This window comes from Pristiophorus japonicus, chromosome 8 (genome assembly GCF_044704955.1).
Source record: "Pristiophorus japonicus isolate sPriJap1 chromosome 8, sPriJap1.hap1, whole genome shotgun sequence".
Classification (NCBI taxonomy): domain Eukaryota; kingdom Metazoa; phylum Chordata; class Chondrichthyes; family Pristiophoridae; genus Pristiophorus; species Pristiophorus japonicus.
The window spans coordinates 225,969,571-225,981,761 of NC_091984.1; the positions used below are offsets into that span (position 1 = coordinate 225,969,571).

The window sequence follows — 12,191 nt, forward strand, 5'->3', positions numbered from 1 at the left end:
ATCTTAATACGATTAAAACATACATTTGCGAAGATGTTGGAGTGGAAAACTTTAGCAATGAGGAAAGATTGGCTAGGCTAGGGTTGTGTTCCTAGGAACAGAGGAGGCTGAGGGGAGATTTTGTTGAGGTGTATAAAATTATATGGGGCCTAGATAGAGTGGATAGAAAGGATCTATTTCCCTTAGCAGAGGGGTCAATAACCATGGGGCAGAGATTTAAAGTAGTTGGTAGAAGGATTAGAGGGGAGATGAGGAAACAATTCTTCACCCAGAGGGTGGTGGGAGTCTGGAGCTCGCTGCCTGAAAGGGTGGTAGAGGCAGAAACCCTCGTCACATTTAAAAGGTACTTGGATGTGCACTTGAAGTGCCGTAACCTACAGGACTAAGGACATAGTGCTGGAAGGTGGGATTCGGCTGGGTAGCTCTTTTTCGATTGGTGCAGACTCGATGGGCCGAATGGCCTCCTGTGTGATAATTTTTCTATGATTCTATGAACTCTGCATTGCCAGGTAGGACGGTGCCAGTGAGAATTCTGAAGTTGGATCCTATCATAAATAGATGTAATCAAAACGGTAATTATTTTTGCCGCACACAAGTCCCAGTGGGATTTGGGTTTAATACTGTTTGCTGTGGACAAGAATGGCTTTAGTTTCCTGGCTTCCCAAACTAATAGCGATGAGTTGGCTACTTGTCTATGGTTGTGAGCCCAGAAATCCAGGACATGGCTTTAAAATGAATCAGCCTCGAGCAAAACTAGTGGTTAGCAGAGACTTTCTCCCCATAGGCTCAAAGTGGATACAAGAAACACTCTCAGTGAAACAGTTGAGTCTGAGATGATCAAATTTTTTATAAAGGAACTGGATTTCTCATTGAGATTGGGTTTTTTGAGGTTTACAGAGTATTGACTGAAATCATCAAATACTCAATGGGACATAATCATTTCTGTGTTGGGGAACAGATCCGTGCGGAGAGCAGTAGGCCAAGGTTGAATAGAGGAGATTTGCAAATGGAGTATTATTCTGGTGTTTCACTCAATGACCGTTGAATATCGAGGAGCATTTACGCAAAGATTTCCTTCAGGGTGTTAAATGCGTGAGATAGAATCCATCGTGAATGGTATAGGGAAAGAGCAGGCTTGATACTCTTTTCACCTTCTATACTGGCCCTGAAAGTGCGGCCTCTCCAGGTGTGTACGATGTGCACACATGCTCGAAGAGGACCCGCGTTCAGGGTTCAGGCGCGTGATGCGTATGCGCCGAAATCCAGCACTTGCGATCTGTCAACATTTCTTTAGACCGTTCCAACGCATCCCTGGGAGAAGGGCCTTCGCGGGCGGAGATTTTGGGCTATTTGCCCAACTCCTGCCCAGCGAATGTCCTTCAAACTCTTACGCGTAAGGCCTGCTTTTACCAGTGTAAGAGTTTTAAAAGATAGAAAAATTAAATTGTATCACTAATTTTTATATTAAAAACCCTGTCCATTAAGATAAGTTTATTTTTAACCCTATTAAAACATTTTTAAAACATTTTCAAAAAAATATTTTTTTTGCTAAAATATTTAATTTAATTTAATTTCAATTAATTTTAAATATGTGAGGTGTTTTTTTTAATTTATTGTGTTGTGTTTCTGTGTTTTGGGGGGTATTTCATTGATAGTAATGGGAGCTCGTACAAACGGAACTCACCATTATTATCAATGAGAATACTCCATTGTGATTGGTGATCCAGGCCCACGTGAGCCCAGGATGCCCGTATGCTCCTGAGATACATGGGCCCCTGCGCTGGGCCGCGCATCTGGGCCTCAGGAGCGCAAATGTTCGTTCCTCCGGGACCACCAGGAACTTCCGTAAATAAATTTGGTCGGGAAGCCTCCGACCTCAATTTTTGGCCCAATATATGTTCTTACGCAAACATCTCTCTTCCTAATGCTTTGCCCTGATGGTTCGGCTGAGATGGGACTCTCTCTCCATGCGAGGAAGTGGATACCTTCTTGTATAATACTGTTGATGCACCGTTATGCCCTTTTTTTAAAAAAAAATCAGAAATGACGCAAAAAGATATTCTTGCGGTTAAAATCTTAGTGTCGGCTTGTTGAATTGTTACTCAGAAACTGTTTCTCTTTTCCTCCCACCAGTTAGAAGAGAGCAGGGCTCGTTCTGCAGAGACAGAGAAGGTTCACAAATCGACGATGCTGGAGTTGGAAAACCTCTACGTTCAGCTGGAAAAAATTCAGAGGAACAAGGGCACGGTGAGAACATACGAAGCTCAGCTCCACATTCCTGCCTTCAGTCCAGTACCCAGCTTTGCAGATCCATTAGCAGATGGTTCGCCACTCCATCTAGCCGCAGCTTATTTAACCGCAAAGCTTTCCCTTTCCTTAGGTTCCATCATTAAACAGCCACACAGTGGTGTTCCTTGCAAAGTAATTATCACAAGTGAATTATAAGTTGCTATACCCAAGGCTTCTATAGTATGATTGGCATGCTTGCATTTATTAACTGGTTAGAATGCCCAGTGCTGTAGAATTATAGACTTAGTGCTTAAATAACTAGACCTCATCTTCAAGCAGATATTGGCATTCTGTGCACTGTGGGAATGAAAAAAATCAAAGCCTCAGCTTAATTCCCTATGCGAGCTAAAGCAGCCTCATTAACTTTGGCTGTGGTGAATTGACATCCCCTTCAGTAATACTTGACAATCTCTTCCTGTCTTTTTGATCCTTATCCCTCCTAATACTTAAGGAAGTCAAAGGATTTTCAGTCCTGGGAAAAAACAAGATAAGAATATCTGAAATTATTCCAGTTGGCTCCATTTTGCTATGTTTTTTTTGTTGCCTGTTTTGCATGTGTGTGATATAACGTTGCCTCAGCTTGTCCGTATACCGTACAATATTAAAGCAATATAAAAAAAAAAATCAGAAATGACGCAAAAAGATATTCTTGCGGTTAAAACCTTAGTGTCGGCTTGTTGAATTGTTACTCAGAAATTGAATTGTGACTTAGTCCATGCACCTCAGTCTATCCCTGTAGCCTTCTCGTGATGACATCAAAAGGAGCTGTTCTTTATCATTACAAAAAAACTTGGTATTCTGACGAGCAGGCGAGATCGGTGGCGGGACGTGTCGGGAAACTTGTTATTTTTTTACAGCGGGTCAGGAACCTGTTTGTCCTAGAATCATAGAATGGTTGCAGCATAAAAGGAGGCCATTTGGCCCGTCGAGCCCTCTGCCGGCAAAAAAAGTCCTGTCATCGTGAAGCTGACCCAAACCGACAGCAGCCAGCGACCCAATTGAGATGATTATCAAGTAGTTTACAGGCACTTACTACAAACCTTTTTTCACTTGCTTTTTAAATTTCCCTGCATGGCGACAGGATTCACGCAGCTCGGGAACCACGTCTGTCAACCTGAGGCTGGAGTTCAGTGGCCATTGCTCCAGCTGATTACTTGACAGCATGAAAAACAAACCAAAATAAAAACATGTTTATTACATCAGCTAATAGATTGATCGAGATTCTGTTCTACTTGAAAAGCTACTGGTAAATGTTAATTCAGAAATTCCTGAGGGAATGTGGGTGCTGAAGGCTCTCCTACTACCCTGGATGTTGAGGGAAATAGATTTTTCACTGCCCATTCTCGGCTGTTGCCTTCCGACTCAACAGTAATCTCAGTGAATTGATCTGCACTATAAAAAATGACACATACCATTTAAATACATTTTTGTATTGTTTCTGGTCAGGTTTTTCTCTCAGTATACTGTGATTGTCCAGTTACACATTAAGTCAAGTCATTAACTGTAACAATTTCATTCTCATCACTCATTCCACTGGTTCAATTTGTTTTCAGTCCCTGAATATAAATAATTAAATTTTTCAGTCTGAGACTTTAGGTTGAATTTCTGCAGAGGTTCTCTCACTTGTCCATTGTTAACTTCAATGGAAGAGCTTCAGAAATCCCAGAAACACATTGTAAGCACCACTTACACTGTTTGTCAGGGATTCCACAGCTCTTCTGGTGAACTTGCATAAGATTGTAAATCCACCTCTTTACAATTACATTTAAAATCCGCTTAATTTTATATATTAGTGTATACACACACATCTTTTATTTGTACCAGTTACTGATACAAAAGTCTATAGATTTGTGACTAAAACATCAATAACTTCCCGATTAATGTACTTTTTAAATTATGTTCTTGATCGTATTTGTAGATAGCGTCGTAATATTTAATAATATTATTTAAATATTTATTTTCACTCATATATAACTTTGATTGTATTATTGTAGAGTAAAGATTCAACATCCACTTTGTTCGATTAAACTTCAAATGTAAGGTAACATGGCCCCTTTAAAGATCCTGGCTGAACACGCATCATGAATGACATAATCAGACATGTTCTATCTAATTGGGCCGGGTAACGTGCTGGGTGGGCTTAATAGGCCCCATAAAGGTAAGTTCATTTTCAACAGTGGGTTGGAGCCAGCAGCGGGGTCATGGCCCACCTGCCCCGGTGACCCGCCCAGGTAGGCGAAGATCCGGCCTTGGTGTCCTCCGCAACCACCATTTTGTTGGTGGTTTAGCAATGATCTCTTTGGTGACAGCAGTTGATAATAGAATGATACAGCACAGGCGGCCATTCGGCCCATCGTGTCTGTGCCCCCAGTTTATACATAGAATTACATACGATATACAGCACAGAAACAGGCCATTCGGCCCAACCAGTCCATGCCAGCGTTTATGCTCCACTCGAGCCTCCTTCCATCCTTCCTCATCTAACTCTATCAACATAACCCTCTATCCCCTTCTCTCTCATACACTTATCTAGCCTCCCCTTAAATGCATCTATACTATTTGCTTCACCACTCCATACTCTCAAAACTCTCTGAGTAAAGAATTTTCTTCTGAATTCCCTATTTGATTTCTTGGTGATTATCTTATATTGATGGCCTCTGGTTATGCTCTTCCCAACAAGTGGAAACATTCTCTCTGTATCCACTCTATCAAAACCTTTCATAATTTCAAAGCCCTCTATTAGGTCACCCCTCAGCCTTCTCTCTTCAAGAGAAAAGAGACCCAGCCTGTTCATCCTTTCCTGATGGCTTTAACCTCACATTTTTGGCATCAACATTGTAAATCTTCTATGCACCCTCTCCAGTGCCTCTATACCCTTTTTATAATATTTTTCTTTCGGCATCTCATCTCACAATCTTGGGGCTATTAATCTGACCTTTCTCTGGCGATTGTTCATTCGTTGTAATTATTCTCCGGGTATGTCATCCCCTGCAGATTGTCTTGGCATATCATCATTTTCATCAATGCCCTCTTTTGCAATCTAGGTGATATCCAAGCAGAGGGTACTGCCTCCTTCTGTTTCAAAACAGCTTCGATAGGTAGCAGGGCAGGTTAGAGAATTCCTCCTCTCTGTATGTTAATGCTCCAATGTTCAATGCTGCTATAGTTTTTCTCAGTAAACAACTTGTCCTGGTCTCCCCAGTTCAGGTCTGGTGCTTTGCCCCATGGTTCCTAGTTTGAGGAGTAAATAGGCCTCTCCCTGGCACTGGAACTTCAGTGATTAGTTTGCACTAGTAGGCTATACTAACCACTCTCCCATTGGTTTTAATGGTCCCACGTTTAGTAGGTTTGGAAAATCCCAATTTCACTTGTACAGTTAAAGGCTGCATAATAGGAGGAATTCATGGGCACAGCAAAAAATGACAGCCTGCAGTGGACCATGGGCAGTTAGTACTGCAGTATTCTGTTAACAATGCAGCCAGCCCTGGAAGTTTTGGTCCTAAATTCTGGAGAGCAGCACATTTTCACAACTGAGCCTCAGTTGATTTCTGGAGATAAATTATTGCTCAATCTCTCCAAAAAAACATTTTCCTGGTTGCTCGTTGTATCATAAGAACATAAGAATTAGGAGAAGGAGCAGGCCCTACGGCCCCTGGGGCCTGCTCTACCATTCAATACGATCATGGCTGACCTTTGACCTCAACTCCACTTGCCCGTGTGATTCCCATATGCCTTGATTCCCCGAGAGTGCAAAACTTATAGATCTCAGCCCTACACTCCCCAGCCAGGGGAAACAGCCTCTCAGCATCTACCCTGTCAAAACCTCTCAGAATCTTAGATGTTTCAATGAGGTCACCTCTCATTCTTCTAAACTCAAGCAGCGGACTGTTTAAGACTGAGTCCGAGGTGAGGAATTGGTGAGCTGCTGTTTATATATGATAGTTTTGGGGGGAGAAATTAGCTGCACAGTGTCGTCATTTTGCTGCGAAATCGCGGCCTGTTCTGGATTCTATGTGCCTCCAACTATACCATTGGGCTTAATGGCTGGTCCACTTTCCCCGGGTCTTTGCCAGCACTATTGAAAACCCAAAGAGTGAGAGGTAGTTGCCAGCAGCAAGGAAGACTTCTTCTTCTGTTTCTTTTCCCAGCTGCTTTCCCCCCTCTTCCCACCCCTCAGTTGATAATGACTTGGGGGGGGGGGGGGGCAAAATTGACCCCGTGCTGGGTTCGGGTCAGCCGCAGAATTTGATTTATCCGATTAGTTATTGCCCAGCGGTAAGAGGATACATGAGCCATGGAATTGGGCTTCTTTAACCTGAAAAAAAAGATGCTGGCCCTCTTGGCGCGCCCCCTGGGCGGGAAGGAGAGGTGGGAGCTGTGCGTTAGCGCAGCGCTAAACGTGTCGCAACATCCCTCCCCCTCTCTTAAAGGGGAGGGGCGCTGCGAAGCCTAGGGCTGGCTCCGCGGCACCCACTGGGCCACCCAAGAGGGGGTGCCCGGGTTGCCTGTTGGTGGCCCAGCCGAATCAGCAGCCGCCATTGTCAGGCCGATTCCAGATTCGCCCCAACAATTCAATTAAGATGTCGGCCGCGGCGCTGGGCCCCTCCCCTTTAATGAATGCTGCAGCGCCCCCGACTGCCGGCAGCTTTGCGCCCCGTGAAGCTGACGGTTGGCATCGCCCAGCGCCTACCGCGATCCCGCGGGGCAATTTCCTCCGCAGGGCGATAAGGGGTCGGCGCGGCAGGGCGATGACATCACTGGCGCCCAGGGCGCCAACGAAGGGGCGCGGTGCAAAGCCGCCATCCCGGGGCGGCGGGAGGGGGGGCATATCCGGCCGAACCGCCTGCCCAGGGTGCAAACCACTTCTCGCCCGTTAGTGCCAACCGGGCGCGCTAACTGGCCTGGCGCAAAGGGGCAATTTCAGCCACTTTGTTTCCTCTTTCCACATCCTCATGGCCCAACCAAGATGAGAAATCCATAGCATTGGGCAATCATGCTATTGTACCACGACAGGTGCTTTGGTAAACTGTTGATACTGTGACACCAGGTCACTTTGACTTATCTGTGCATGCTCCATTGCTTCAGACATGGCTCTGCCAATAAAGCCATTTAAAATCTCAGCAAAATAACTCGATACACAGCAGCACACCAGACTTTGATTATCCTTCCTGGACGAGCTAGGGTGAAAATTTCAGCAGGCTAAAAAAAAAACACAAAGTGCTAGTCAGCCTGGGCTTGAGGTAGTGTGTGGTGGGCTTTGGAAAAATGAGACCTGCAGAGCTCGCCTGAATGGTGTAAGGTCTGATGTGGCAAGAAAACAAACCCCCGAAGCAATTTTTTAATTAAACTATAAATCTATCTTGTGTTTACTTGATGCTGTAATATAATTCACGTAACAACATAAGAACATAAGAATTAGGAACAGGAGTAGGCCATCTAGCCCCTCGAGCCTGCTCCGCCATTCAACAAGATCATGGCTGATCTGGCCATGGACTCAGCTCCACTTACCCGCCCGCTCCCCGTAACCCTTAATTCCCTTATTGGTTAAAAATCTATCTATCTGTGACTTGAATACATTCAATGAGCCAGCCTCAACTGCTTCTTTGGGCAGAGAATTCCACAGATTCACAACCCTCTGGGAGAAGAAATTCCTTCTCAACTCGGTTTTAAATTGGCTCCCCCGTATTTTGAGGCTGTGCCCCCTAGTTCTAGTCTCCCCGACCAGTGGAAACAACCTCTCTGTCTCTATCTTGGTCTATCCCTTTCATTATTTTAAATGTTTCTCTAAGATCACCCCTCATCCTTCTGAACTCCAACGAGTAAAGACCCAGTTGACTCAATCTATCATCATAAGGTAACCCCCTCATCTCCGGAATCAGCCTAGTGAATCGTCTCTGTACCCCCTCCAAAACTAGTATATCCTTCCTTAAGTAAGGTGACCAAAACTGCATGCAGTACTCCAGGTGCGGCCTCACCAATACCCTGTACAGTTGCAGAAGGACCTCCCTGCTTTTGTACTCCATCCCTCTCGCAATGAAGGCCAAGATTCCATTCGCCTTCCTGATTACCTGCTGCACCTGCAAGCTAACTTTTTGGGATTCATGCACAAGGACCTCCAAGTCCCTCTGCACCGCAGCATGTTGTAATTTCTCCCCATTCAAATAATATTCCCTTTTACTGTTTTTTTTCCCAAGGTGGATGACCTCACACTTTCCGACATTGTATTCCATCTGCCAAACCTTAGCCCATTTGCTTAACCTATCTAAATCTCCTTGCACCGATTTGGTACCAGTCACTTACAGCACCGTTGGCAGATGATCGGCATGCGATATACGAGAGGGCTTTTTCTGTCTGGCAGATTGAATGGGCCGGAAGTTGCGGCCTCTCCAGGTGCATGCGATGAGCTCACGCCTGAAGCGGCCCCGCAGATGCCGGTTCTCGGCGCACGACGCGCATGCGCTGGATTTTGCGGTCTGTCACACTCGCACGCAACCCCGCAGGAAGGACACCTGCGGGACAAAGATTAGGCTCTTGCCCAGCGAATGTCCTTCAAACTCGTACGCCTGGTAAAAGCAGGCGTATCACCTACCTTTATCACCATAAGATTTTTAAAACATAGAACAATTAAATTTAATCACTCATTTTTATATTAAAAACCCTGTCCGTTAAGGTAAATTTATTTTTATGCCAATTAAAACACATAAAAAAAAATCTAATTTTTTTTCTCTAAAACATTTAATTACATTCAATTTCAATTAATTTTAAATGTGTGAGGTGTTTTTTTAAAAATTTATTGTGTTGTGTTTCTTGTTTTTTGGGGGTATTCTGATTGATAGTAACGGGAGCTCGTACAATCGGAGCTCCCATTATTATCAATGAGAATACTAGATGTTCATTGATGGTCCAGGCCCACATGATCCCAGGATACGAATACGTACCTGGAAGACATGTTCCCTTCGGTTGGACTGCGAAACTAGGCCTCCGACCACAATCCTACATTCCTCCGGGACCGCCGGGTATTTTCATAATACTTTTTCGGGTCGATGGCGTTCGCCCGAAGGAATCCTCCGAATGCAATTTTCCCCCCAATACTTCTAGCCAGACTTTGGAAATTGTGAGTTGAGTGCTCCCCCTGGGCTCCTGTTGCTAATGCACCATGTGGCCATGTGGCCACTTCCTGACCGTTCGTTCTAAGTGGGAGCCTAGTCACGCGCGTGAGCCCAGCATGTTGACTTTTTTTTCCAAAAATATACTTTATTCATATAAAAATGTTCACAACACATTGGAAAATAGTTCAGTACATTGCGGTCAGCAATTCCATACAATTTGTTTGGAGGCTGACAGCAGTTCCATACACTGCACTAGGTTGCATTTCATTTCAAGGTACAGTTTAGTACAATCCATAAATCACATTGCATGTAGTACTGTGCAAATAAGGGTATTACATGGAGCAGATAAGAACAGGTTTACATTAGATTCCAGGATACATTTCAACACCGATCACGAATCACGTTACATGTAGCACTATGCAGATGAAAGCAGTACACGGAACGGATGAGAATACATTTACATTTCTTTAAAAGTTACTAAACAGTGCAGAGGCTTTTATTATACATGGCACAACACAGGTGTTTTTCAGTACATGCTGCTCTATGTTGTTGACGAGAAACTCCATGTGGCTGGCTTCTATTTCTGATGTGTGGGCAGATTCCCTGGCCGCCTGCACTTCTGTCCAATACCAACATGCATTTAATGAAAGGCGGTTAAAGTCCCACGTTAAAGAGAACCATTTAAAAAAAATATATATATATTTTTATTTTTCATCTGCTTAGAATATTAATGTGCGTGTTTTAACATTTGCAGCCAACATTTGTGCATTTATTTAATAGTTTATTGATGTTTAGATTATTACCTTGTTTTGTTCCTGTGTTTTCTGGATCAGGGATATCTGTGAAATGAGAGAGGCAGCAGAATGATTGCTACATGAAAGTGATTGCACTGAACGTTTCTGCAGTTATAGAGCTTTACTTAATGTGCCAGTGAAAAGAGTCATTTCTCAAATCTAATCTCTCTACTCTTGACTTGACTACTCCCAACAAGCTCCGAGCTGGCCTCCTACACTCTACCTTACGTAAACTTGAGGTCATCTAAAACTCAGCTGCCTGTTCATCCATCACCCCTGTACTCGCTGACCTACATTGGCTCCCAGTTAAGCAACGCCTCGATTTCAAAATTCTCATCCTTGTTTTCAAATCCCTCCATGGTCTCGCCCCTCCCTATCTCTGTAATCTCCTCCAGCCCCATAACCACTCCCCCCCCCCCCTCAAAGATATCTATGCTCTTCAAATTCTGCCCTCTTGAGCATCCTTGATTATAATTGCTCAACCATTTGTGGCCGTGCCTTCTGTTGCCTCGGCCCTAAGCTCTGGAACTCCTTCCCTAGACCGCTCCGCCTCACTACCTCTCTTTCCTCCTTTAAGATGCTCCTTTAAAAACAACCTCGTTCATCTGCGCTAATTTCTCCTTATGTGGCTCGGTGTAAATAGAAACAAAGAAACAGAGAAAATAGGTGCAGGAGTAGGCCATTCGGCCCTTCGAGCCTGCACCACCATTCAATAAGATCATGGCTTTTCATTCCCTCAGTACCCCTTTCCTGCTTTCTCTCCATAACTCTTGATCTCTTTAGCCATAAATGTTTTGTCTCATAACACTCCTGTGAAGCACCTTGCGACGTTTCACTACGTTAAACGCGCTATATAAATACAAGTTGTTGTTGTTATGTAGGAAGTACTTATATTTATATAGCTCCTTTCAGACCCTCAGGAAAATCCCAAAGCATTTCATAGCGACTTAAGTACTTTTTGCAGTGTAGTTATGTTTGTTTTGTGGGTAAATGCAGCAGCCAACTTTCCATAGCACATTCCATGAACATCAATGAGACGGATGATCTGTTCTGGTGGTGTTGGCTAACTTCAAAGACAAATGTAGGCCAGGACACCGGACAAAGTTCCTTCTCTTCAAAAAGTGTCCTGGGATCTTTTAGAAACATAGAACCATAGAAAATAGGAGCAGTAGTAGGCCATTCGGCCCTTTGAGTCTGCACCGCCATTCAATATGATCATGGCTGATCCTCTATCCCAACACCATATTCCCGTTTTTACCCCATACCCCTTGATGTCTTTTGTTTCTAGAAATCTATCTCCCTCTTAAATATATTCAGTGACTTGGCCTCCACAGCCTTCTGTGGTAGAGAATTCCACAGGTTCACCACCCTCTGAGTGAAAAAATTTCTCCTCATCTCGGTCCTAAATTTCCTATCCCGTATCCTGAGACTGCGACCCCTTGTTCTAGACTTCCCAGCCAGGGGAAACATCCTCCCCACATCCAGTCTATCCAACCCAGTCAGAATTTTATACGTTTCAATGAGATCCCCTCTCATTATTCTAAACGCTAGTGAATACAGGCCCAGTCGACCCAATCTCTCCTCATATCCACTCAAGCAAGCAAACAAGACCTCTCGTGCAAAAGTCTACGGGGACGAAAATGCCCCGTGCTGGGTTTGGGGCACATAATTTGAATGATCAGATTTTTTTAATCGCTCGGCGGCAGCAGCACGCAGGAGCCCCGGAATTGGGCACCTGAAGTTACACAAATGATGCTGGCGCTCTCGGGTGCCCTCGGGGCGGGTAGGAGGTGGGAGCACGGTGCTGTAAGTCAGCGCCGTGCTGACCGAGTCATTGCGAAGCCAATGTGCCGCATTGCGCCGACGCGTCGCAACATCCCTCCCCCTCTCGTAAAGGGGAGGGACGCTGTGAAGTCGAGGGCCAGCTCCGTGACACGCACTGGTCCACCAGGGAGGGTTTCGGCCGGGCCAGCGGTCCGGCACCCGACAGGGCTTGCCG

The 12,191-nt window shown here is 44.7% G+C and overlaps 1 protein-coding gene across 7 annotated transcripts in view; it reads left to right on the top strand.

The window, feature by feature from the left end:
* The window catches only part of LOC139269044 (unconventional myosin-XVIIIb-like), a 452,517-nt gene that overhangs the window by 347,830 nt on the left and 92,496 nt on the right, over positions 1-12,191 (top strand). For all 7 annotated transcript variants that reach the window (XM_070888021.1, XM_070888023.1, XM_070888024.1 and 4 more), the window contains one exon: positions 2,134-2,247. In XM_070888021.1, the coding sequence (XP_070744122.1) occupies positions 2,134-2,247 (114 nt within the window). The remainder of the gene's footprint in view (positions 1-2,133; positions 2,248-12,191) is intronic.